General features: G+C 38.5%; 1 protein-coding gene across 11 annotated transcripts in view; it reads left to right on the plus strand.

Moving 5' to 3' along the window:
- DMD (dystrophin) overlaps window positions 1-26,810 on the plus strand; it is a 2,125,007-nt gene that overhangs the window by 840,924 nt on the left and 1,257,273 nt on the right. For all 11 annotated transcript variants that reach the window (XM_050936430.1, XM_050936437.1, XM_050936440.1 and 8 more), the window contains 2 exons: window positions 9,323-9,446; window positions 18,986-19,073. In XM_050936430.1, coding sequence (XP_050792387.1) covers window positions 9,323-9,446; window positions 18,986-19,073 — 212 coding nt within the window. The remainder of the gene's footprint in view (window positions 1-9,322; window positions 9,447-18,985; window positions 19,074-26,810) is intronic.

The following is a 26,810-nucleotide window of genomic DNA, read 5'->3' on the forward strand; positions in this document are numbered from 1 at the left end:
TCTGTTCTTATAGAGAACATCAGTTGGACTAAACAGAGCACCAGTTGCCAAGGGATAGTGTCCCATCATAAATACTGCAGATCTCCAAGGTTATCTGGGCCTCTTTACTAATTTATAGCTATGAACCAAGGTTGCAAGCCATTAAGTACACAGTATTGGTCCATACTTTTCTTTTCTATTAGCATTCTTTTGATCTCTAATAGTGAGAGTTGAATTGATTGGGACATGCAGACTACATAGCTGAAGTCAGTGTTTGGGGAAATTGTCCCAGAGCAGATGATTGTTAAATGTTCGCTGGATTATAGGAACTGTTTACGTATGGAAGCATCTATTATTACATTAACTGAGAATTATGAAGGTGACTAGTGCTTGTCAACGATGGCCTCTTAAACTAGCTAAGGTATTGAAGCTGGCAAGGATACATATTAAAATGATTAATATTTATAAAGAAAACAGGAAATGTTATCAAATTATGAACTGACAAACTGTGATAACTTGCAGGCATGTTGCCAGTTCTACAAAAAACAATGTAGTTTATTGATGTAGTTTGACAGTAATAAACCAGGATTGTATTTTTTTTGTTTGTTTGTTTGGGTTTTTTGTTTGTTGAGAGTGGGAGGGGGATTGTCTGTATGTTGCCCTCTTAGCCATATCACTACAGTTTAACCTCTGAAAAACAAATTTGAGAGATTGTGTTCTGTATATTTTTTGTTTTGTTTTTTAAAAAGGAATATATAAGGAGTCTAATATACAATCCTGGAGATATTCTGTATCTTTCACCTCAAATCACGCCCTAACATAATTTTAGATAAACTAGAATGAGAACATTTCAGAGTAAATGTACTGTGGTTTCTCGTACATACCTGGGGCCTATGTCTTTTCCATTAGTAAATAGATGATTTTTCAATAGTAATCTGGTAAGTTTGTGTCAACTCAAAACTAAAGCACTTTGCTCCTGCTGAAACAGAGTCCATGTTTATTAACCATGCATTGGTATTGTCTCTCTTGATAATTAATGGTAGAAAACATTATTGAGGTATGGAGAAATGAAAACAGGAAATCTAGTATTCATTATTTTAATAATTTTAACGTGATCTACATTGTTTTCAGACTTTTTTCTACATTAGTTTCTAGGTATATTTTTATGAATGGCAGTTATTGCTACATAGTCCCTAGACAAATATTATGTGGGCTCTCATTCAACATAACTGTACAGTAAATGCCTTTTAGTGGCTTACCTTTTTGACAAGGACCTGTGGTTGATGCATAGGAGACTCAGAACTAGCCAACTGATGTACAGAGAGGTTGATGGCCTGTGGTTGGGTTACCATGTGGGCGTAGCTTGTCCTCTGGCATTTCTAGTAGCACTGCCACTAACAGATCCTCTTCCCTTCCTTCCTTTATACTCCACAAGAGTGTGCCAGAGGAGGAGAACCAGTCAGGAAGCAGCTTCAGAGAAAAAGTTGAGAAGACAGTCAGGGAAATGAGTTTCAGACAGAAAGAATAATGGTTACTGTTTTGTTGTGTCAAAAGATAAGCAACATTGTTTTCCACCAAAATCCCACAGTATATCCTGATCAGCATTATTGATTGTTTGGTGAAATCCTGGCCCCACTGAAGTCAGTAGGATTTTTGCTGTTGAATTCCTGGTTGCAGTGAAGTCTAACCTGTGCCTACATAGGGAATAAAATAAAAAGCATGCAAACTTCATTGCTAATAGAGTGTAAAAGCACACTATACACTCTTATACAGACCAGCTATAGTAAATGGGAAAGTGTGCTGTTATATGGCTTCAGCATACTGAACTGAAAATGCATATAAATCCAATAATAGGGAAAAGACATCTCAAAAGGTTGGATGCTTATCCAAAATATCTGAACTGATTGAGGACCAGACCCCATTTCCATCCAAATCTACATTGTATTGTCTTCTGGTGGGGAAGGACTAGTGGCCTTCTACCCGCTTCCATACTACCTGGTATCTTTGGTCTAATAGCTATTCTCTTGGATTCACCTTTGGGGTAGAGGATGATCAGTGACCACAGGAAACACATCTCATTTCTTTGTGTGTATTTTTCTTAGGAGTAGACACACACTCTCTCTCTCTCTCTCTCTCTCTCATGTGTACTGCAATAGGGAGAAATAGCTCTTATCTGGGTCCCCAACTGCAGACTCTGACATCTTGGCACCTCAGTTTGGCCTTCCCCCCAGCAGCTGTACCGCATGGGGCATCTCAGGTGCATCAGACCTTTTTCATCTCCCTAGGCCATGTATGGTCAATACCAGATACTTCAGAAGAAGTTATAAGAGCCCTGTAGTAGACAGGTGTGGGCTATTCTGCCCCTCCCCTTCCCCATTAGGTCTTATCCTGGTCTCTAATAGTTTGACTGGCTTAAACCCTGAAGCATGAAGTTTAATATTCCTTCAAAAAAATCAAGTGGATGATTGGATATTCTTTATCCATATAAATGTTCAGTCTCTAATTTAATCTTGCTAAAATGTCCAGTCCCTTTGACTTCCTGTGGCAATGAATTCTCCAATCTAGAATTTGTCATCTTTTCATTTCATTGACTGTCCCCTTTGTTCTTATGCCATGAGCCAGGGGAACAGACAAATGTTCTTGATTTATCTCCTTTATACCATTCTATATATGTTCACCAAATTTTCACAGGGGATCATTTATTAAAAGAAAGAGCTAGAAAAGAGTCTTCACGAGTTAGAGGTTTGTGTTTGGCTGAAAAAAGCAGCCAGACATTGAGTGCTTATCTGACATTTCTGAAGGTACATAACCATATTGTGTTACTCTCCTCCATTTGCCATACAATCGTGTTCGTTTTCTTGGGTGGCATTTTTTGGCAGTAGTACTTCCCAGCCTGCTCAGCCTCTCTTCTGCTCTTCTAAAACTTTATAAAATATTGTTGGTTGCACAAAAAAACAAACAAAAAAAAGTATATTTAAAATGAAGAATCAACCTGCATTGGTGAAAGAGTAGAGGGGATTCTAGAGTTCCTTTCGATTTTTTTTGTTTGTTTTTTAATTTTTTTATTTTATATTATTTTTAAAAGAGTAAAAGGTTTCTTTAAAAAAATAATAATCATGAAAGTGCAGCTCAGGCTCTCCTTGCAGATGAGTTGAGTGCCTCTATTTCAAAGAGGAAGAATGGGAAGCTTGGTTTCTCCATGAATTGTGGATTTGGCTGCCCACCTGTTCCCCTGATAGGAGATAATGGTGGTGGTGGTGATAATAATACCTAGTTTTTATATGCACTGTTCTGAAAGCACTTTACAAAGGAGGTCAGTGTCATTATCCCCATATGGGGCAGCTGAGGCACATGGAAAGTGACAGAGTGGCAGCAGGACACTGGTAAAGTTTGGAATTAAATCCAGGTCTCCTGAATCCCGTCCAGTGCTCTATCCATTAAGCTATAAAAAAGTGTTCTCGGTAGCAGGCTGTGGTGTCTCCCCTTTATACCCAGAAACTTGCCGCTAGGTAAGTGGTGGAGGGCAGACACATTTGGAGAGAGGAGTGGGGGTCCTTTAACTGAATAATTTATAACCCAAGAATGATTTGGTTTGGATTCAGGGATGGGAAATGTTCAGTTGTGGGAGAGAGGGAGATTCTTTAAAAATAAATGACCTCTCCTTAGAAAAACAAAACAGACGACTGGGATCAAAAACATACATTACAAACAGTTAATAGAAATAATTGAGTATTTTCAGACAAAAACAAAGTAAATAGAATGATGCATTGCAGCATTTTAGTGGGAGGGGTGTCACTGAGACATTCTGGAGTGTGTAGGTCATGTGCATGATCCAAAAAGAATGTAAACTGTAAACAATATTTTACTCCCTTAAGGCTTTTAAAAGGCAAACCAGTTTTAGCAGCTAAACATTTCATTTATATGTATTTGTATTATTAATGTCCCAGAATAATGTGTAAAGAAGTCTTTCTGGTGTCACTTGGTAAATTACTTTGTGCGTTCTATGTAATATTCCCATGCAAAGTCTATTTGTCACAGTATTATTATGGATGTAATGACAAACTGTGAATATGAAGCAGACAGTCTGTCCTTTGAGGAAAGGAAAGGCATGATAAAGTTGGATAGTTGCTCCATCTAGTGTTTAATATTTAGTGAACATTAGCAAAATCATATACTTTTATTCTTCATATAAACTAGGATTTTATTTTAAATAAATGTTTTCATGATATATTAAAAGGGATTATGCCAGACTTTGCTTTTCAGTCCATTCTCTTTGTATTTTCAGCAGTACCTAATTTTGGATTTTGTGTTGTAGAAAATAGAAATAACAGTTTTAAGAGGTTAATTTCATTAAAATATGTTATTTCAAATAGGCCTTCACTGAGTTGCAAACTGTGTAAACCATAGCTGTGTGCAAGTTGACAAGCACTTTATCTTCAGCTCTGTGGAATGTTTGACCCTTGTCCACTTGTGTATGATTTAGTGTTTGCTGTTCTCTATTATATAACCATATTTAGCTAATCTAAAATGGAAGGAATCAGGGGTCTGAAATTTTGCTGGTGTTCCTTGCTTATGTAGTATATGTGCGGGCAATGTTTATGAAGAGGAGCAAACAAAATCACATTTTGATATAAACATAGGGTGGCTTGCTGTAAACAAAGTCCAAGTACATATGTAAATCAATGGATGTGACATTAATACAGCTTGCTAGCACCTCACTTTTGCTGTCAATGGCTGAAGATATAAAGCAGCATAATTTTAATCCATGATGACTTCTGGCTGGTTGTCAGATCTCTCCCTCATCCTAAAATGGGTGACCTCAAGCACCAGTGGAAAGGGATGAAGAACAGGTCCTCTCAATATATGTGCCAATTCAGAGAGATGTACTATGAATAGGTCCCTGATAAATGGGGTAAAGTGTACAAATGTGGTGGGGGAGCAAGAAGTTAGAAAGAGCAATTTGGCTGACACACTGAGGATTCAGCCAAGGGCCTCCAGAGCTAAAAGCAGGAGCTTAAATAGTTTGATCTAAAGAGATAAAGCTCCCTAGTTGGGGACCATAAAAACTAATCCCCTTTATGGAGTGCCCCAGAAGGGGATCTATAGCACTCACTCGCCATTGGATTACATAGACTGTTACCAGATTTGCCTGTTACTTTGGGGTATACTTCTTTATTAGGACTACTCTTCTGGGTTGGGGGTTCTGTACTTCTGTCAATGTGTTCTCATACCAAGCTCTACTTCTCTCTTCTGCAAGTTCCCTCCAAATGAAGCTATCCTGCAGGACTTAGGTTCCCCAGGGCTGGGTTCTTCCACCCCCAGAATCAGACGAACATACACACACATTAAAGAGAGCATCTGAGAGGACAGGGTTAATCACCAATCCCAAGCTGACCCCTTATATGTCCCTGGACTCAGCAGGCTGGATCAAACAGCACCTCCAAGCTGTCACCCTCATATGTCATGGGCACTGCACTGGAATAAAATATTCCTGAGCAGGCTGGGTTGAGCAGCACTTCCAAGCTGCCACCCTCATATGCCCCAGGTTCAGCACGTCCCTATCCCCACTTTCATGTTACAATTGTTCTGGTAGTAATCCATTTGATGAGCAAACCCCACAGGATTTTTGGGTGCTGCAGGGATCTTTAGCTTAGGTATGAGGAGTGTTGCTGCAGACAGAGAGCGCGCGAAGCAACCAGCTTAATTATTAAAGTCATTTATTGCCAGGTAATAACTACATGGGGAGCCAAAAATCGAAACAGTTATTATATTAAATCTAACTTAAATTTGATTACAAAAGTCAGGTTTAGAAAACTTCAGCTGATCACACAAGTCAGGTTCAGAAGGTTACCTAAACAGAGAGAGAGAGTTAGGTTCTCACCACTCTGTGAAGCTTGAATCGATCAGGGTTCCCAGGTGGTGGTGGTAGCTGTGGGTCCGGAGTGCTGGAGACAGGCAGAGCCCCCAGCACGACCAGTCAGGAGAAGATGAAGTCTAAATGGAACTGATACAGATTTTGGATCCATGCATCAGAGCACTTGAGCATGGGTAGGGGTTTTTGTAGAGAAAGAAGAGTGGTTCAAGGGAGAACATTAGGTTTGTTTGTGGGTAAACTTATGGTTCTTGAGAGTATACCAAAGTTGTTTTGTTCAGGCTAGAGAATAGGAACTGATCATTCCTGCCTATGGATGGTGTTCCTTTGAGGGAGCTCACAATGCAATTAGGCAGCTTCAGTATTTTGGATACCAGTAAAGGATTTATTACTCAAATTGGTCTGATAACTACTGAGCTGGGTGTGTGCAGGTGCGGGTTTATTAACATCTGGAGCAGAAATTCCCCATCATGCAGTGCTTCCCTGCTTTTCTGGTCCCACAGTTCCATGCGGTTATTGCTTTGGAATCTTTGTTCTCCACTCTGTATGCTATTGGGGATGCCTCCCTGTCCTAACTTTTGATGCAAATAAGGCTAGGGGAGTTTCCTTAATCCTGTCACCCTTGTCTGGAGTGGTTTAGGTGTGTCTCTGACTGCCTTTTCATTGCTTTCTGTAAGTCTTCCTTCGAATTGGCTTTGGTTCAAGCAGAAGCTGGGGAGGGGGAAGGTCTTTCATGAGTCAGACCGGCTGGGTACTGCGCCCCAGTTCCCTAAGAACACAGAGCTGCTAGGTAGCAAGACACAATATTCAGAGGTGCTGTACAGAAGTGCCCTTTCTACCTACACTACTACTTTCTGAATTGTCACATATACTAAGAAGACCTGTTGTTCATCCCCTTACACTGGTGCTTGAGGTCATCCATTTTAGAGTGAAGGAGATATCAATCTGACAACCAGCCAGATATCGTCATGGATTAAAATTATGCTGCTTTATATCTTCAGCCATTGACAACAAAAGTGAAGTGCTAGCAAGCTGTATTAATGTCACACCCACTGATTTACATATGTACTTGGACCTGCTACTCTACTGCAAGCCACAGATTTTCACTGGGCCTCAGCTCAAAATGGTTGCACTTCCATGATATTCAAGTTATGAGCCTATATGTGTGGAAGTTTGAATAGCTCATGCCCATAAATCCCCAAATGATTCTGAAATTTTAGTGTGCCTCTACATACAGTGTAACTTTCAAAATAACCCTCACTTCCTGCACATAAATAAATGCTTAATACAAAAGATTGGCTTCTACAAAATGATCTTTGAAAATCAGAACCATAATTAGACTAAAAATTGCCTTGCTTTTCTTTGTTGGATAAGGCATGCAAATTTGACTATGAAGTGATTTAGATAATTGTACTTTAGCTTTATGGGCTCAGAATCTCCAGTGATGATGATTCAAAATGTCTGGATAGATAGCTGTCTGATTGTATTTTCTTAATTGTTATTACTTATTTTTATTATGATAGCATCCAGGAGCCCAAATCAGGATCAGGGCTCCTCAGTGCTTAAGTATACAGTAAAGGCAGTCTCTTTTCTGAGGAGGTTAAAATCTAGATTAAGACATGACAAACTGGGTGTAACAGACACTTGGAAGGAATAGGCATGGAGGAGAGGCTATAATTCATTTATCTATGTGCACAGATAGTTTTAAGTCATTCAATTACTTTTTTTACTTTTGAAATGTAAGTAAACAATGATAGGTATCCAAGGTCACTGGCGGTCATCTATGTAGTTATCAATTGGCAGTTTCCTGTAGGCATCACAATAGATGTGGGTCTTGAGGAAAGATCTGGAAGAAAGGGTAATAATTTTACTGACTAGCTCAGAAAAGTATGCTATGTATAAGAACCAGCAGAGAAGAAAGTGTGAAGATGCTTGTGGGAGAGTAGGTAAACAGGATCAAGGCTGACAGAGTTGGTGAAATGGAAGTGGTGTCTGAGAGTCATAAGATACAGAAGTAGGTAAGTAGAAAGAAACTAAGTTGTGAACTGCCTTAAAGGTAAAGTTTGTATTCGACTGAGTGGAGAGACTGTTGGAACAAAAGACCATGAGGGTGGCCTCAGCAGCAGAGTTTTGAATGGAGCTGATAAGCAATAAGGTAAAAGGGAGAGAGGTAAGGATGCTTAGCAAAAGGAGTTGCAGTAATGAAGATGAGGGATGATAAAAGCCTGTATGAGATTTCAAATAGTATAGACAGAGTGTAAAGGTCAGATCTTTGACATACTGTGGAGTAAGAAGAAGCAAGATTTTAATACAGCGAGGTTGTGTTAGGCTACAGAGAGAAGGCAGAGTAAAAGACAGCACTTTGGTTAAGGGTGGTGACATAGAGGATGACAGACACACATTCTGCAGCTGGAAAACCAAAGCATGCACACTACTTAAGGGAAAGAATTTCAAAGACAATAAATTATCAGATTTTTAAATATATGCCAGGCAAAAGCCCATTTTAAAGTCAGGGAATTCTTTAGAGAAATTGTCTGAAGTAATTTGATTTTGGGTTCTATAGAGCAGCTTCTTCAGTCCCAGTGTGTTAAATCTACATTGAATCTCTTTGCATTCTTTCTTCACCTGTGCTGGCAAGAGGACTGGACAGGGAGGCAAATCTTTAACCATTTGGTGTAGAGACTAAATCAACTAGCAGCTTCATGACTCTTCCATGCTTCTCAGAAAATTAGGTCCCTGCACGTAATAAACCTAGTCCTAAATGCACCTTCATTTTGAACTCCTCTCTTTCTGAATGACAATAGGTGAATCAGTGTTGCAAGGGATAGTGAAGAAATAAAATCCATTTTAAAAAAACAGCTATAAAATAAAGTACTGAAAAGTGTGGGAGGGGCACAAAAGAATTCCACATGGTACTAATTTTTTAAAATTTTTTTAAAGGTCAGGTGACTGGTAACTAGAGCTAACATAAATCAGTTGGGAAAGACTCCCTCCCTCCTCCGACCTGTATCCTTCATATCAGCCAGTAGAGGGTAGAACCAGAACCTTTGTGGTATGAAGGCTGTAAGTGCATCTGTTAACCCAGAGAGAAGCCTTCCTCCCTAATTGAGACGGTAGCTTGTCTTAGCTGTGAAAGTCATTCTTTGCATATTTTACAAAAGAAGTCAGCTCATAAGTCTGGAAACCTGGATGTGAAAGTGGAGTTGTCTGTTCCATAGACAGATGAGTATAAAAAACTAGGAAGCATTTGCAGGTTTACAGAAGGGCTCCTAAGTTTTGCAGTTGACGGTTAGGTTGCATTCCAGGAGATACCACATATCTAGAGCTTCTGTTTCTGATGGCAGTCACCACTTTTTTTTATATTTAATTCATAATTCTGGTTGAAACACCTGGTATAATATGTTTGATGTGATTGTTAATTTTAAGTCTTTTATGTGTAAAGAAAAAAAAAATTATTTCTCTATATCTCAGGTTTGACGTCGATACAACAGAACTACACAGTTGGATGACCCGCTCAGAAGCTGTACTTCAGAGCCCCGAGTTTGCAATATATAGAAAAGAAGGCAACCTGTCAGACCTCAGAGAAAGAGTCAATGTAGGAAAATATACTCTCATATTTGTTTGTTAATTTGTATTAATTTTTCAAAGTACTTTCAAAGTCCAAATCTAAAAAAGTTGAACTGTAGATTGGCAAACATTGATTGTCCATACACAGCCAAACTTTCAGATATGCTCATTAATTTTGTGTGTACCAGATTTTGGCTGGCAGCTTGATATATGTTGTGCCTGAGGTGGTGTTGATCCATACATCCAAGTCCACACACTTGTAACTTGTACAGCAGATTTGTACAAGCCTAAATGATTGCAGAATCAAGCTTTATATATAGCGTGCTATGTATACAACCATACTACTACTCTTTTCATTTTAGTATTTTTATGTTAGTATCACATATTAAAAAGCAAAGTCATATTATACTATATGTTAAGGAGGAATCAGTATTTCATTCTAGTAAAGATCCCAAATATTAACAATCATAATGCTCAGTTGAATTTAAACAAGCCTCGCCATGGTAGCATGGAACACTTGAAAAATGATTCTTTAATCTTCTATGTCCTCAGTGATGATTTTGCAGTGTGTAAGCCATAGCACTGGGTGTGTTTCTCACACACTCTGAATTTAATCTGTTAAACACTAAAATATTTGAATACGTGGAAATAATTTGATTTTTGAAAATAGTTGCAAAAATTAACTGCTTTATTCTGAGTACGAGAAGGAGAAATCCATGTCTAGCTAGCTATTACACTCAAAGCCCGTGATTTTTTACAAATGTGTTTGTTTAAAAATTAACAAATAAAAATTCTTACTCCATGTACTGTAAATGGAGCAGGATTACCAACACTAAATAATTTCTGCTATATGTTTGTCTTCCTGTCTGCCTCTCCATCTTAAATCAGCTCTGTTAAGATGAAGGAACATTGAATTTCAGCCCTCCAGAAGTATATATTCAAAAGTTTCTTGTTATCTCACTTACCTTGCAGTGGTTTGTGTTTAATCGATAGTCTCCATAGCAATACTGGAAGAAAGCACTGAGTAGTCTGCGGTATACTGAAAGCAGCTTTCTGATGCCACCCGCTCATTTTTGTGTACTTGGAAGTGCATTTTTCTGAAGTAATATTCATAATTATATGGTAAATGATTTTACTCTGATCATTTTCTGTCTGCTCCATGAAATATGCACATATTAGAAATAAAACTGGCACAGTACATGCAGAAGGTATGATGGATGCAGGCATTCAGATATTAGAGTGACTGGGACAATTTAATTCATAAAGAGATAGACACTTAATTTTCTGAGTGCTTCACCCATTATACTATAGTTTTGGTTTTTTTTTAATAATTGAAGGTTCCCTTTGTTTCCGTTTTTAGGAGCATAACCACCTCAAAGTTGGCAAATTAGCTCTTGCCCAGATCTTTGTAATTATTCTGAACACTTGCACAATCAGATGGTGTCCTAGCAATCTTTCCCAAATCTAAACCTTAGAGTCCAGAAAATGAGATACTAGCATGAATTTCCCTAAGCTTAATTACCAACTTAGATTTGATAGGCTGCCACTCCCCAAAAATATAGTGTTTTGGGGCACTCTGACCTCCCCACCTTCCCTGGGGACCCCAAGAACCCAGATCCCTTGGGTTCTTAAAACAAGGAGAAATAAACCATTCCCCACCTCTCCCCCCCCCAGAATTTCCCTCCCTGGGCTATTCTGAGATACTGATCTAACCTCTTAAATCACCATACAGAGAAGCACCTCCCTTCCCTTCCTCAAAGAGGCAAACAGATTCAAGGAAAACAGAGAGAGATTTTATCACTCCCTATCTCCCCCACCCATCCTCGTGAGTTATCCCAATCCCCTGGGATAAAACAAGGGAAACAGAGAAAAACCAATCAATCAGGTTCTCTAAAAAGAAATCTTTTAATAAAAGAAAGGAAAAAGTAAAGAATTATCTCTGTAACTTCAAGATGTAAATATTACAGGGTCTTATAGCTTACAGACACCAGAAAGAGACTTTCCCACCAGTACCAATACAAATCAAAATATTCCCAGCAACTACACATATAAAAGTTAACCAGCCAGATCCACAATTGCAAATAGAGTTAAAACAATTAAAAAGCCTAAACCACCTGTTTTACTTACTCTATGAAAAGAAACACAGAGAGCCTGTAGTAATGTCTGGTCTCTCTCAGACCCTCCGAGAGAAGAACAAAGAACTCACACCCAAACTTCCCTCCACCCAGTTTTGAAAGTATTTTGTCTCCTGATTGGTCCTCTGGTCAGGTGTTTCAGGTCACTGTTTATTAACCCTTTTATAAGTGAAAGAGACATTAACCCTTAGCTATCTGTTTATGACAGATGGCCTTAGCCAATAAGATGTTCCCCTTACTAATGTCAGTTTTATAATACTTTATAATGTACTTTAGGTATTCAGGAGCCATGGTTCGTTCACTGCCCTCCTCCTTTCCTTCCTTTGCTCCCAAGGAGGCGGTGATCTATGTCCCTGCAAGTGAGAGATGGAGGTAGGTGAACCACAGACCTAATTTGCTCCCAACTGTGGTTCCCAGCAGCTCTTGCCTCATACTCTAGTTGGGTTCCTATACTTGCTCCTCTTTTGTTGATGGAGAGGCAGAGTTTGGGGGTGAGAGGCCATTAGGAGCACCATATTTTCAGATCTCTTTGCCAAAAGATATATTACATGAAACTCTGCTGGATTGGATTCCTGCATGGTCCTCCTCTCCATTTTGGTCCACCCAGATACTGTAATATTGGAAGTTGGGTTCAAGGGATTGGAGACAACAGGATCTTTCAGATCTTCCATAGACAACCTTAGAAAGTGAGTAGTACCATGACTGGAAAGCTTTTTTCCAATTACCTGTGCTGGAAACAGTGCAGAAAAATCTGTTTCTGAGATCAAAGATTGGGATGCAGGTTAGGGGAAAAAATGAAGGACTTCCTCTTCTAAAAAGAAATGGGAGAAATAACAAACATTGTTGTCTCAGGTTAACACTGAAAATCTTTATAAAAAGACCACAGCTGAGTTAGGTTTGGAGCAACATCTTTATTTTTAAAAGATTACATTTTGCCTTGAGTAACTCCTCATTTGAGGGTCTACAGGTTGCAGGTGCAGTGTGATAAATAAAGAGGAAGATAGCTCCCTTTGATGGACACCCAGCCAGCCAGTTAGCTGTAAAATCCCTCTTGGAAGCTGTTCTTTACTTGCTTTACCTGTTAAGGGTTAAAAAGTCCCCCAGGTAAAGAAAAAAGAGTGGGTACCTGACCAAAAGAGCCAATGGGAAGGCTTGAACTTTTTTAAATGGGGAAAGAAATTTTCCCTTTGTCAGTTGTTCTCTGGGCTGCAGGAACATTGAGTAGCAATGCTGTAAGCAGAAATGCCATGTAAGGTTTGAAAAGTACTTTCCATACCCAAAAGGAATAATTTGAATAGGGAATGTTTAGTTAGATGCTACCAGGTTATTTCTTTATTTTGGTTTTTGGATCTCCTCTGTGCTAACCTCAGATGCTTTTGTTTGCTTGTAACCTTTAAGCTTAACTCCCAAGAAAGCTATTTTGGGTGCTTAATTTTTGGAATTGCTCTTTTAAATCTAGCAAAAGCCTAAGTTCCAGATGTATTTTCTTACTTTTTGTTTTTAATAAAATTCATCTTTTTTAAGAACAGGATTGGATTTTTGGTGTCCTGAGAGGTTTGTGCATATGCTGCTTGATTAGCTGGGGGAAACAGCTAATTTCCTTTTTCTTTCTGAGCTCTTCCCTGGAGGGAGTGTGTGTGAAAGGGCTTGAGGGTGCCCCACAGGGAGGAATTTCCAAGTGCTCCTTCCTGGATCCAAGGGTTGTTGTTTTTTGGCATTTGGGTGGTGGCAGCATTTACCAAGCCAAGGTCAGAGAGAAGCTGTAACCTTGGGAGTTTAATACAAGCCTGGAATGGCAAATATTCATTTTTAGAATCCCTGTGGGGCCCTACCTTCTGCACTCGAAGTGACAGAGTGGGGAATCAGCCTTGACAAGAGGGGAAACTTTTAAAGATCATTGGGGACAGCTAGTGGCCAAAATCTGTACTGGACACTGCTCAGCTGCTGGCAGAAGTAAAGTAAGGGCAAGTTTTTAAACAGCCAGATTTGAAAACTTGCCTGTACTTGATTTTTTTCAGACACAACCTCTCTCTCCTTGGAAATGGAAGCAGAGGTGGGAAGTGGCAGCCAGCACCTTAAATTAACAAGAGCTTTCACAACTGCTGGCTGCCAGTTCTCACTTTTATTTCTGTGGAAATAAGAGTCAGAACAAGGAAAAATAAGATGATGGGGTATGGGCTGCCTGCCGAAATCTGCATCTCCAGAGTCAAAAGTCAGCTATTGACTAGAACTATTTAATTACAAATGTTAAGACAAAAACAATAAAGATTATAGAAATGATGATTCAATGAGGCTGTCTGTATACATGTATTATACTGTTACATACGCACACAGCCACCCCTACACCTATAAATATATATAGGCATGCATACACATGTGCATATGTACACACAGACACTGGGTTTATTCGCACACAGGAGCAGAGAGAGATTATGGATCTGATCCAAAGTCCACGGGATATCTCTTTATTTTGGTCTTATATGGTGCTTTATCAGGAATACATGGTTATGTGGTATGAAGGTTTCATTATGGAATGACCATTAATGTATGTAATCTAAAATGAATGCCAATGAAACCTTTTACCCTATTCCACACCTTGATGAATTCTGTATGTGATATGTACATTACAGAAAACAATTTTAACAATGCTTTAAAATGTTCCTTGTTCAGCTATAATGACAGGTTCCTTTGTTACTGTGAATCTGAATGTAAAGGGCTTAGGTGGAGAAAATAATGAAAATTAACTAGAAAGAAAACTTTAACAAGTCATCCAAGGTTGAGAATATATATCAATAATTTAACAATAAACATATTTACAATGATGTAGTTAGTGAAGAAAATAACATTTAGAAGCCTGAAAATTCAGAGTTGAATTTAAACTTACCAGAAACTCAAATTTTGGAAATATGGGAGAGTTCACAAAGTACAATGATCAGACCACTTAAATTTGGCCCCTTAGCGATCTCAAGCTCCTAAATTTTCTTTTTTTCCTTTTATAGCTGCCTTTTAGAGCTACTTTACAGACATATTGTGTTTGGATCAAAACCTTTTTTAAAGAAGTTGAACTCTGCATCTTATAGCTTAGGACTTATCCTTACAACTTTGTATGCAACACTGTACGTTCACACCTTGGTTTGTCAAGCAATGACTAACTGTGTAGACAAGCCCTAAGATTTTGAACAGAAACTCTCACTGTGCAGCTTGCGGCTGGTGTATCAAAACTGGGAATCAGACAGCAACGATTTAACATATGTTTAATGTTTCCATTGTAGACATGGTACTGCTGCATGTAATGATCTTGGATAATTTGTTACCAAATAAAATCATATGATTCAATAGTAGCCTCCTAGTTTTTCAGGATTGGGCCTGCATGGTGGAGAGTGGGGAATGACACCTTACATTTCTATTGACCAAATTGAGGAGTTTTAATTTTTAAAGTGTTTTTGTGAACAGTGCCTGACGTACCACTGTAGATTTAAGAATAAAACATTTTAAATGTTGGTTGCTGATGAGATGAAACTATTATATCTGAATAAGATCCTGTAGTGTGATAGTCTGCTCTTATCAGATTATCACGAAGGGGCATGAACTGTTGTCTCACTGTGTGGGTAGTATAGCATTTTGCGTAGGAGTGAAGTGTTCTACTGCTGACTAGAAAATAGATGCACATGGGTTTTTTTTCCTATTATCGTTTTTTTTTTAAGCTAACAAAGTACTTACAAAAATAACCACACATAAAGAGACTGTCAAGTAAAGTTGACTGGAAAATGAGAATTTTTCTTGCATTTGAAATTTCCCATTGGAAACTCTAGTTTTTCCTGTAGGAAATTTCAAAAGTGTGAGTCAAGTGGGTTTTTTGCTCACTTTCAAATACTTGGTTACTGTTTCCCAACTTTTTCCAGTGGCACTAGCTGGGAAACAGGAATGAAAAGTGGGAAGGTAAGGAAAAAACACATTTCAGTTTTAGAAGTAACATGTTCACATTTCAATTTTAACAGACTACTTAAATCTGTAAGTGTTACTGTTTCTCTCAGTCAAACTTTCAATATTTTGTTACTGACTGCCAACTGGCAGAAGTTGGAAAACAACAATAATGCATGGGAAAGTAGATTTTTCCACACTTTGACTTTTTTTCACAGCTTTTGCTAATTGAAGCACAGTCAGAAAGTGAGGGAAAATTTGCATTTAAAAACAGAAAAATTCTTAAAAATTAAGGATATTTTTCCACAAATGTTTTGTTTCCAAAATGTTTTATTTTTCGAGAAAAATATTGAAACATGAAAAATTGATTGACAATATTTGTGTGAAAAATATTGATTTAAAAAAAAAGCCCTCTTTTCCAATGGAAAAACTTTTCCTCAGAAAATGTTTGACTACTGCAGTTGTTAAAGTTCTAATATGTAGCACTCAAAGGTCTGGAAATGCTAAAATTAAGGTTTTCTGCACAATCTTAACCTCAAACCACTTTTGTAGTGAATGAGTCTTGGGTCCAGAAGAGTACTACCTCATCCACTACAGAAGATGAGAAATACATAATAATGGAGGGTTGAAGAGGTAAATGAGAGGGATGTTGACAGGACCCACTGCTTCATTCAGTGCAGGAATGGGTGATGCACCATTTATGAGGCACAGGGAAATAACTTATGAGGCTGACCATAAATATTTAAAAGTTATTTCATTCACTGTGCACTGCTGAGCCTGCAGAATTAATGATGATGAGACCTGTGGAAAAATGTAATCATGTACTTAAAAATAATCTCAAAGTATCTCAAAATGCATACGCACAAGGGAGCAGAATTCATGTTGTGTAGGCCGCCTTTACTTCGGCATTTTCAGACTTTTGAATACAATCTTAACATTATATTTACCATCTTGTTGTATGGATATACATGCACATGGGCTGGGGAGGGGAAGGGAGGTGACACATACCCCACTCACATGGCAATTCTGTCCATGTGAGAAATTAATTCATGTGGTTCTTCATCATGCAACATTGACTATTTCATCTATACCCTTAATCCACAATTTATGGGACTTATTCCAACATGTGCACACACCTCAAGTTAGCTTTAAAAAAATCACTTTTAAAAAAAATCAGCCTGCCAAGATGATAGCAATCATTATTATTTGGCTTGCATTAGCTCCGAGGAATCTCCCATCCAACTGCGCTAAGTACTGTACATATATCTAATGAAGAGACAGTCCTAGGAGTTTACAATCGAAGAATAAGACAGACAACTGATGGATACAGCAGCGAGCTGGTGGGCGCACAGGGCAACAGTGGGACAATACTAATCAGCATTGATAAGCAGCAGTAAATATTTCCCCTTTCTGCCCCCAAAATACAACCTCGACTAAGGACCTCAAAAGATGAAATTTGTCTTGGGCTAGTGACATGTTTTCTATAGATGTAAAAATGTCAGAACTATGAAAAGTCTGTTATCTTCTGGAAATAGGAACTTTTTACCATATGGAAGGGGAGTTTCTGAACTTTCCACTGACACTCACAGTATTTGTGTCTGGCTTTGGAAGGTTCAGGATCACAAACTTAAATGCCTTGTCATTTTTATGCTTAGAAAAATCAGTATTCTATATATAAATACATAAAAATATATATAAATAATCTATATATAGATTCATTAGAGTAGCTTTTATGGTTCCTTCTGGCCTCTCTACAGTTAGACTAAGGGTAACTACATCACCTAGCTTTACAGGCAGAGTGAAACAAACAAAACAATCCAATGTCCATTTTTAAAGCTCTCTAAAGTGCATTTCTACAACAGGTTTTCTGTAATGTATGTGACATATAAAACACATGATGATGTGGCATAAAGATTTTATTTGTACTTGTTAGGAATGACCCATGCAAGCCATAAGTGAGTAATGCAGTCACCTTAAATTCATTCTGATAAAATCTAGATACCACATCACACTATCATGCAGTATTTCATAACCTCTGTTTTTATGTGTGTGTCTATAAATGTATAATAAAACGTATGCTTACCAAAGTGTTTCCAAACTTAATTCCTCACTAAACATCAGTCCTCATCTTCATTATTTCAGATGTGTTATTTGCACAAAATTAAATTGATGTAAATATTTTCTGTAAAATTTGGTATATTGTTACAGTGGACATATAAAATTATTAAAATATATGATGAAAGGTATTATAAGAATAGATTGCAGCTATGTGTATATATAATTCATGATAAAACATACAATGAGATAATGGTAGGCCTTGGATATGTGTGAATAGGAGTGTGTGAGGGTGCTGAAGGTGGCTCTCTGAAGCCCCAGGCCTGGTATAAGATGTGCACAGTTAGGCTCTATCTGCTACATTGGCATCACTGAGGACATCTGCATGGTCAGGATTCTGTCTTTGTACATCCCATTGTAGAATCAGTGCTTAAATTCATTTTAAAAATATACATTTGTACTTTCCAATTTTATTTCCTTTATTTTTTTCAAGCCATTCATTTTGATACAAAAATATGCAAAATCCCCAAATTTTCAGGTACAGTGAAAAACATTGTATTCAGAAAGTCCATTTTTACTGTGTATGATTCTGTTAGCATGATAATTTTGAAGAAGTGAGAACCAATTTTGAATTAATTTGAGGTATTTTGAGCATTGCTGCTGTTAATTCACGCACTGATAGTTGTGATGTACAAATTAAGTGTCTTCTCAACAGAAAAGTATTGGTATTAATATTTAATGCACTTTAATCATCTTTGTTAAAATAAATGCATTTTTAAAAGCTATTTCAAGTCCAGTATCACTTTAAAAAAGTGTGTTTATATATACTTATCTATGTAAATAAGGAGTGTAATGTTAGTCATCTAAATCTATACTTAGGTATCTAAAGCAGTGGCCTAATTTATTTGGCTTCATTACAAGTTGTGAGGGCTCTCAACACCTTTTGTAGTCAGGTCACTTAGTATGTCTTCACTGCATTTTCAGAGCGAGAGATCAGCTCCTGGGTCCACACTGCAAAGTCCAGCTTGAGTTACTGTGTTCTCACTGGTGCTGCACGCACCTGTGTGAGGCATTCAGACTTCTGGGTGCATAACTCAAGGATCTTTTGGGCTTCAGTAAGACAATTATTTCCCACTGAATTCTGGTAGAACTTGTCTGTCCTTCTGGGCACATGGGGAAATTGTGCTATTTGTCTATAAAGGACATACATGTATCATTTATCAAATAATCTTGTCATGCTTGCACATGGAAATTTATTATTTGACCTTTCTTTCCTAAAGTTATGTGGCCAGAAGCATATCCAACTTTGTGATGTTTGTTCTGTTGTCAAGTCAGGAGGTTAGCAGGGTGATTTGACAGGGTAAAAAGATTTCATGGTGGTAGAGGATGTACAGATTAATTATTTGGTGTCTTCAAAATCTCTGTCTAAATTCTCACATTTCCTGTCATGCTACAGGCCATCGAGCGAGAAAAGTCTGAGAAGTACAGGAAACTGCAAGACACCAGCAGATCAGCAGAGGCCTTGGTGGAACAGATGGTGAATGGTAATGACATGGGGTTTGAAATAGATGATAATCTTAGGGATGGGATAAATACACAAGAATTCTGTTAGCAAAGCACTTTTTGAATGGAATGGTAAGTTAATTTTGCTTTATATTTTTGTCACTCTGTCTGGAGTGACCCACCACTGAGAGAGCCAGCCTCAGCTCAGCCTGTTAGAAAACAGTACAGGCACCCCAAACTGATGGTATATTCACCAAGATTTCATCAAGCCAGTAACAAATGTGCACTCTTGGATTCCTATATTAGTCTTGGAGCCACACACAGTCCCCTTAGGCTCTCCAGCCCCCGTTTACCACCCAAAGCTGGACTTTGTGATGAAAGGTTATTAAAAGAAAAAATCATCTCACATTCAGTTACTCTCAACCTCAAAGGGTCAGTCTGGTCAATGACGACTCTGGATCTCACACCAAAGACATCACTGACAGCCAATTTCTCTAGTAAACTAACTAAAGGTTTATTAGCTAAGAAAAAGAAATCAGTTATTGAGAGGTTAAAGCAGGTAAAATACATTAACAGGTGAATCAAAATTTGTAAGGCCAATATGATAGCAGAGATGTAGTGATGGGATCGTGGGCCATTTGTTCAGTATTCCATCCTGTTAAAATCCAAAACAGTACAGAGATACAATATCGCTCCCTGGATCCACTCTTATAGTGGTTTTCCCCAGAAAGCAATCTGGCAAGTATCTCCATGACAGCATGGGCTTTTTCTCTGTTGACTAAATGCAGAGTGGATTTCCCATTGTTGAACACCATGACCCATGCTTTGAAGTTAGCGTGCTGCTTCATTTACAGTTCCAAGGCTTAAATTCTGTTTGATGAGCAGGCCAATTATAGATGCATACATAGTGCATTTTGTTACAGGAATCCAAAGAATCTTTCATTCATTTTGATGAAGTTTAAATATCTAGTAAATACACCTTTGATCTAGGATTATCTTATTACAGGGTATACATAATGTAACTACATGTAATGTGATAGAAGACAACAGAATACAGATAGGAGAAAACAATGCAATCAACATCTCCTTTTGATCTCTGCTAACAAGTGAATTGGCTTGAACATGCTATGACCTTTTAGCATTTCTTTGCTATTCAGACATAAGTGAATTGCCCTATTGCTCCAGACTGAGCTGGCAAACTGTTAGCCCCAATATTCAAAAATAATAAGAAAATTGTGATGCTATTAATTGGAAAGGGGTAGAAACAAAAACATAACCTTACTACCAAGAAAGGAAATGGAGCAAACTGTAATGCTCACAATACTGTAGTATGTGTTAACAGTTTGTTATGCGCAGAAACTAAGATTCTAATCTTGCTTTCTGACTATATTCAAGTTTTGAAGAGACTATAGTTCATTTAAAATTATTTCAGAGAGCAGGAGCTTTGAATATAGTCAAAATTCTCTTAGCCATTTTGAAAATTAATCATATCTGATTATATGGCTTTTGCAATATTTTATATTGTAGCGGAGTGTACAGACATCTAATTATATTTTGGAAGAGATTTATGGTATTTAAAAATTCAGATGTAATGGTTTAGCCAAATTTCAGATTTTTTTTTTATTTTTTAAAAAACATGTTTTACTTTGTAATAGAGTTCACTCACCACTCTGGCACCTCCTGCTGGTTGTCTTGGGAATTAGCTCTGCATGGTAGTGTGCCCATTTCGGGTAGTGCCTCACAACTGTCACTCCTGCTGTAGGACCCCCGTCTCTCCAAGGACAGCAGCTTCCTCTGCAGTGACACAGCCCTCCAGCCATGCCTCACACTGTGCTCTCCCCTTCCGGAGGACCTGAAGTATGCTTCCTTTAGTGGCTATTGCAGCCAGTTGTCTGGCAACTTCCTCATGATCCCTGCATCTTCTTTTCTCTTGCTGCAGGGCCTCAGCCTGCAAACCCCAGCAGCCAGCCAGGATCGCGCACTCTCATTCCCCCAGTCCCTGCTAGCAGCACTGCTCTGTCCAGGGTGCTGTCAGTTCCCTCAGCCCTCTAGACACACAGTCCTTCCTCCCTGGGCTCCCAGCAGACAGCTACCCTCCCCTGCTCTGTAGCTTCCTTTTTATATGGACCTGCTTGACCCTGACTGCTGCTCCCCTCAACCCTTCTCTGATTGGCTGCTTCCCTAGGGCTCTATTAACCCCTTAGAGCCCCAAGGGGAGAGACAATTTTTGATTTAGTCCTGAGGGGACCACAGGATCTGGCTCAAGAGATAACTACAACAGGACAGCTTGGAAATAGTGACCCATAATATAACAACATTTAACATACCTGTGTTGGGAAGAACACCTCAACAGCCCAACACTGTGGCATTTAATTTCAGAAAGGGGAACTATGGAAAAATGAGTTTAGTTAAACAGAAATTAAAAGGTACAGTGACTAGAGTGAAATCCTTGCAAGCTGCATGAACACTTTTCAAAAACACCGTAATAGAGGCCCAACTTAAATGTATACTCCAAATTAAAAAACACAGTAAAAAAACTAAAAAAGAGCCACTGTGGCTTAACAACCATGTAAAAGAAGCAGTGAGAGATAAAAAGGCATCTTTTAAAAAGTGGAAGTCAGATTCTAGTGAGGTAAATTGAAAGGAGCATAAACACTGTCAAATTAAGTGTAAAAATGTAATAAGAAAAGCCAAAAAGGAATTTGATGAACAGCTAGCCAATAACTCAAAAGGTAATACAATGTTTTTAAGTACATCAGAAACAGGAAGCTTGCTAACAACCAGTGGGGCCCCTGGACAATTGAGATACAAAAGGAGCACTTAAAGACCATAAAGTCATTGTAGAGAAACTGAACGAATTATTTGCATAAGTCTTCATGGCTGAGGATGTTAGGGAGATTCCCAAACCTGAGCCGGCATTTGTAGGTGACAAATCTGAGGAATTGTCACAGATTGATGTGTCACTAGAGGAGATTTGGATTTAATTGATAAACTTAATAGTAGTCACCAGGACCAGATGGCATTCGCCCAAGAGTTCTGAAAGAACTCAAATGTGAAATTGCGGAACTATTAACTATGGTTTGTAACCTGTCCTTTAAATCAGCTTCTATACCCAATGACTGGAAGATAGCTAATGTAACACCAATATTTTTAAAAGGCTCTAGAGGTGATCCTGGCATATACAGATCGGTAAATCTAACATCAGTACCAGGCAAATTAGTTGAAACAATAGTAAAGAATAAAATTGTCAGACACATAGAAGAACAAAAATTGTTGGGCAAAAGTCAACATGGTTTCTGTAAAGGGAAATCTACTAATCTATTAGAGTTCTTTGAAGGGGTCAACAAACATGTGGACCAGGGGGATCCAGTGGACATAATGTACTTAGATTTCCAGAAAGCCTTTGACAAGGTCCCTCACCAAAGGCTCTTACATAATTAAGTTGTCATGGGATAAGAGGGAAGATTCTTTCATGGATTGAGAACTGGTTAAAAGTCAGGGAACAGAGGATAGGAATAAATGGTAAATTTTCAGAATGGAGAGGGGTAGCTAGTAGTATTCCATAAGGGTCAGTCCTAGGACCAATCCTCTTCAACTTATTCATAAATGATCTTCAGAAAGGGATAAACAGTGAGGTGGCAAAATTTGTAGATGATACTAAACTACTCAAGATAGTTAAGACCAAAGCAGACTATGAAGAAGATCTCACAAAACTAAGTGATTGGGCAACAAAATGGCAAATGAAATAAAATGTGGATAAATGTAAAGTAATTCACATTGGAAAAAATAACCCCAACTATACATACAATATGATGGGGCCTAATTTAGCTACAACTAATCAGGAAAGAGATCTTGGAGTCATCGTGGACAGTTCTCTGAAGATGTCCACACAGTGTGCAGCAGCAGTCAAAAAATCAAACAGGATGTTAGGAATCATTCAAAAAGGGATAGAGTATAAGACAGAGCATATCTTATTGCCCCTATATAAATCCATGGTATGCCCAAGTCTTGAATATTGCATATAGATGTGGTCTCCTCAGCTTAAAAAAGATATATTGGCATTAGAAAAGGTTCAGAGAAGGGTGACTATAATGATTAGGGGTTTGGAACGGGTCCCATATGAGGAGAGATTAAAGAGACTAGGAGTTCTCAGCTTGGAAAAGAGAAGACTAAGAGGAGGATATGCTAGAGGTATATAAAATCATGAGTGGCGTGGAGAAAGTGAATAAGGAAAAGTTATTTACTTGTTCCCATAATGTAAGAACTAGGGGCTAACAAATGAAATTAATGGGCAGCAGGTTTAAAATGAAAAAAGGGAGTTCTTCAGACAGAACACAGTCAACCCTTGGAACTCCTTGCCTGAGGAGGTTGTGAAGGCTAGGACTATAACGGGTTTTGAAAGAGAACTAGATAAATTCATGGAGGTTAAGTCCATTAATGGCTATTAGCCAGGATGGGTAAGGAATGGTGTCCCTAGCCTCTATTTGTCAGAGGGTGGAGATGGATAGCAGGAGAGAGGTCACTTGATCATTACCTGTTAGGTTCAGTCCCTCTGGGGCACCTGGCATTGGTTACCGTCGGTAGACAGGATACTGGGCTGGATGGACCTTTGGTCTGAGTATGGCCGTTCTCATGTTCATGTGGGGCAGGAGCCCCATCACATACTTTGATAATTGAATTTGTAAAATTTCCTGTTAATTTCCAGACTTGACTGATATGTTGTGAGCTTTTAGATTTTTTTTCCTAGCAAAAGAGGAAGGGTTTATTGTAAAACAGGAGAAATACACACTGAAGAAAAATTGCAGTGGTATATGCTTTTGAGTGCAACGTGACAAACTAAAACCAGAAATTGTCATCTTCATTACATTAAATATTTCCCAGCACTGCAATAAAATCTACAAACAGTTCTACTAGGAACTAGGGGCAGATTCTGCTATGCTGATTCACCTTAATGTGTCCCATTGATTAAATGGAATTATTTGTCAAATATGATAGCAGAAATCAAAATAAGGAGGGCAGACTCTGGACCTAAGCTGGTTGAATGTTATGTTTCTCCTTTACTACCATTTTCATACAAGTAAAATATGAACAGCTTGCAACTTAGTATTTGTTCCAGTCTCTCAGTTTAATGTGCATTGGTTACTTTATTATGTAGTGGTTACACACAGTAAATTAAATATTGGAAAACAATAATGATAGTAAAAGGGTTTTCTTAACTATGGTTTTCAATAGTACAAGCAAAGATACAGTATCCTGGAGGAAGCTGTTAGAGAAAGGTTTACAGACAAAAGTGGCAGGGCTTGATTATTAGAAGTGCTGTGTATCCACATCTGTCACTACCTTGTGGATCCATAGCTCTTCCAAAATTTTGGGCCTACACAGTGCAGTTGCAATACAGCTGACCTTCAACAAGTTAAAAATTAGGTATGGAACTATTAACTAGAGAGTGGAGTGTAAAATTGAATGGGGTGCTATTTGAAGTTGCAGGGTTTCTTTAATTGTTATGATAAACAGCAGAGAACTTAACTTCACAAGTGAATAAAATACTAAGTTGCCATGACAACCAAATGTGAGTGAGCCTAGGTGGTTGTACAGTCACCCCCCAGCAGCAGTGTGTAGGCACAGTGTCTCAAGCAATGGCCCTGGCCTGCCAAGTTGTCATAGATTTAAAGGATAGACAAATTGTAACGGTCTCGTTTCTAAGCACAATGAACAATACAGAGGAAAATCTATGAAGCAGAACCTCATGAAACTTCACCCTACTTGGGACAGAGTCCTTATCCTGACCTTTTCCGTGATTGGTCTTGTACAAAAAATCTATAGCAGATTTTTCTTTTTTCTTTTCTTTTAATTGGTATTTAAAATAATCTATTTGGCCTGGAAGAATACTTTCCCTGGATTGTGCAAGGCTTGTAAGGCACTATTTGCTATGTGAACATGGAGCTGTTTGAGTCAAGAGTCAGGTCCATGTAGTGCACATAAGAAAATATAAAAAACTCCTCCTTCTATTTTGCCTCATGGCTGGGAGGAACAGCACCGCACTTGACTGCCCCAGTGACCATTCTATTTGCATTTTTTTGCTGTCTACTTTTGGTTTCAGTTGGAGAACCAGTAGGAACTGGTATCATGACACAGCTACCTCTTTGTTTCAAAGCCCAGGTGTCAGCTACACCTAGTGTCAAACAGATGATCACTTCCATCTGATATTCCCTCTTCTAACTTCCCCCTTGCAACTTGTGATTCTCTGTTCCCTCTTTACCTCCCAAAATGGTGCATGCATGTGGCTGGTATTATGATGTTGTAACTCCAGTTGTGAGGTCACAGTGAGAGGAAGAGGTCCAAACTCACTTCTGGCTTGATTCTTTTATTAATAATTAACATTTATTTATGATGATATGCTGTTTGGAGGGAAGGCACTTGCCACTGTTGCTTAAAGTAACAGCAACGATTGTGCATTATTGTTGGAAGCGGCTCCTTAAAGACAGATGAGGTTTCCCAAATATCAGTCTGTCGGAAGGAACGTGTCTTCCCACTAGGACTTTGGCAATGAGCATGCTAGCTGTGTATCAGTGTAACTAAGTGTGTCCCTCTCAGTTCTCCTGACCTCATGCTGTGCATCATTACAGTCTTGTTGGCAGGAGTATGACTCCACCCTGGCAAGAACAATGCCTTAGTAGTCTGTGTAATGAGGAACTCTCCCTTTCTGGCAGTTTTAGAGGGGCAAGTACCCTTTTGGAAAAGGGAGCAGCCTTCACAGCTGTTCAGCCTGATATTAATGGAACTTTCGTATACCCACAGCTACAAAGGCAATTCCAAAATAAATAGAGTACAGAGTAATTAAGAAGTGCAATAATTACCACAAGGTTAAAGTGTAAAATGAGATAAGTATTCTCAGCAGAGGAGAATTAGATTATTTTAACTCTTCTTTTTCACTTGCTGGTAGCTGGAATATCTAGCAAAGTGTTTAATATTATATCTTGAGTATGGAGGAAGTTAACTATGATATGCAACCTGTTGGAATTGTAAGTACTGTGAAATGTCTATCTGTCTAATTCTTCCAATTCATTATGAGTTAATACATTTGCTATTAAATAGGATTACCTCCAGACTGGGATTGAACAAAAAACAGAAGTTTACCTCAACTCTAGGTTTAGCACAATATGAGATTTAGGCTTAAACTCTTTTTTAGATTCAGAATAATTCAGATAACTTCCCTCTCTCTCTGTGCCTGTTGTTGAAATCCATTTGGGGATCAGCACATAAACTATCTGAAAATTTCTTATAGATTATTGCTTACTTCAAATCTTGTTAGTGTAGAGTTCATTCAGAATCAAAGGTGGGACTCATAGATTTTAATGTCAGAAGGAACCATCTAGTCTGACATCCTGCACATTATAGGCCACAGAACCTCACTCGCTCCTGAAATAGACCCCTAACCTCTGGCAATCTGATCCTGGGGAAAATTCTTTCCCGATCCCAAATATGGTGATTAGTTAGACTCTGAGCATGTGGGCAAGACCCGCCAGGCAGATACCTGGGAAAGAATTATCTGTAGTCATTCAGAGCCCTGCCCAGCTAGTGTCCCCGTCTCGGGCAGTTGGGGATTTTTGCTACTGGCAGTCATCGATGGGCCACGCACCACCGTACATTGTCCCATCATACCATCCCCTCCATAAACTTATCAAGCTCAGTCCTGAAGCCAGTTAGGTTTTTTGCCCCCACTGCTTCCTTTTGAAGGCTGTTCCAGAACTTCACTCCTCTGATGGTTAGAAATCTTT

The sequence above is a fragment of the Gopherus flavomarginatus genome, chromosome 1 (assembly GCF_025201925.1).
Source record: "Gopherus flavomarginatus isolate rGopFla2 chromosome 1, rGopFla2.mat.asm, whole genome shotgun sequence".
NCBI lineage: Eukaryota > Metazoa > Chordata > Testudines > Testudinidae > Gopherus > Gopherus flavomarginatus.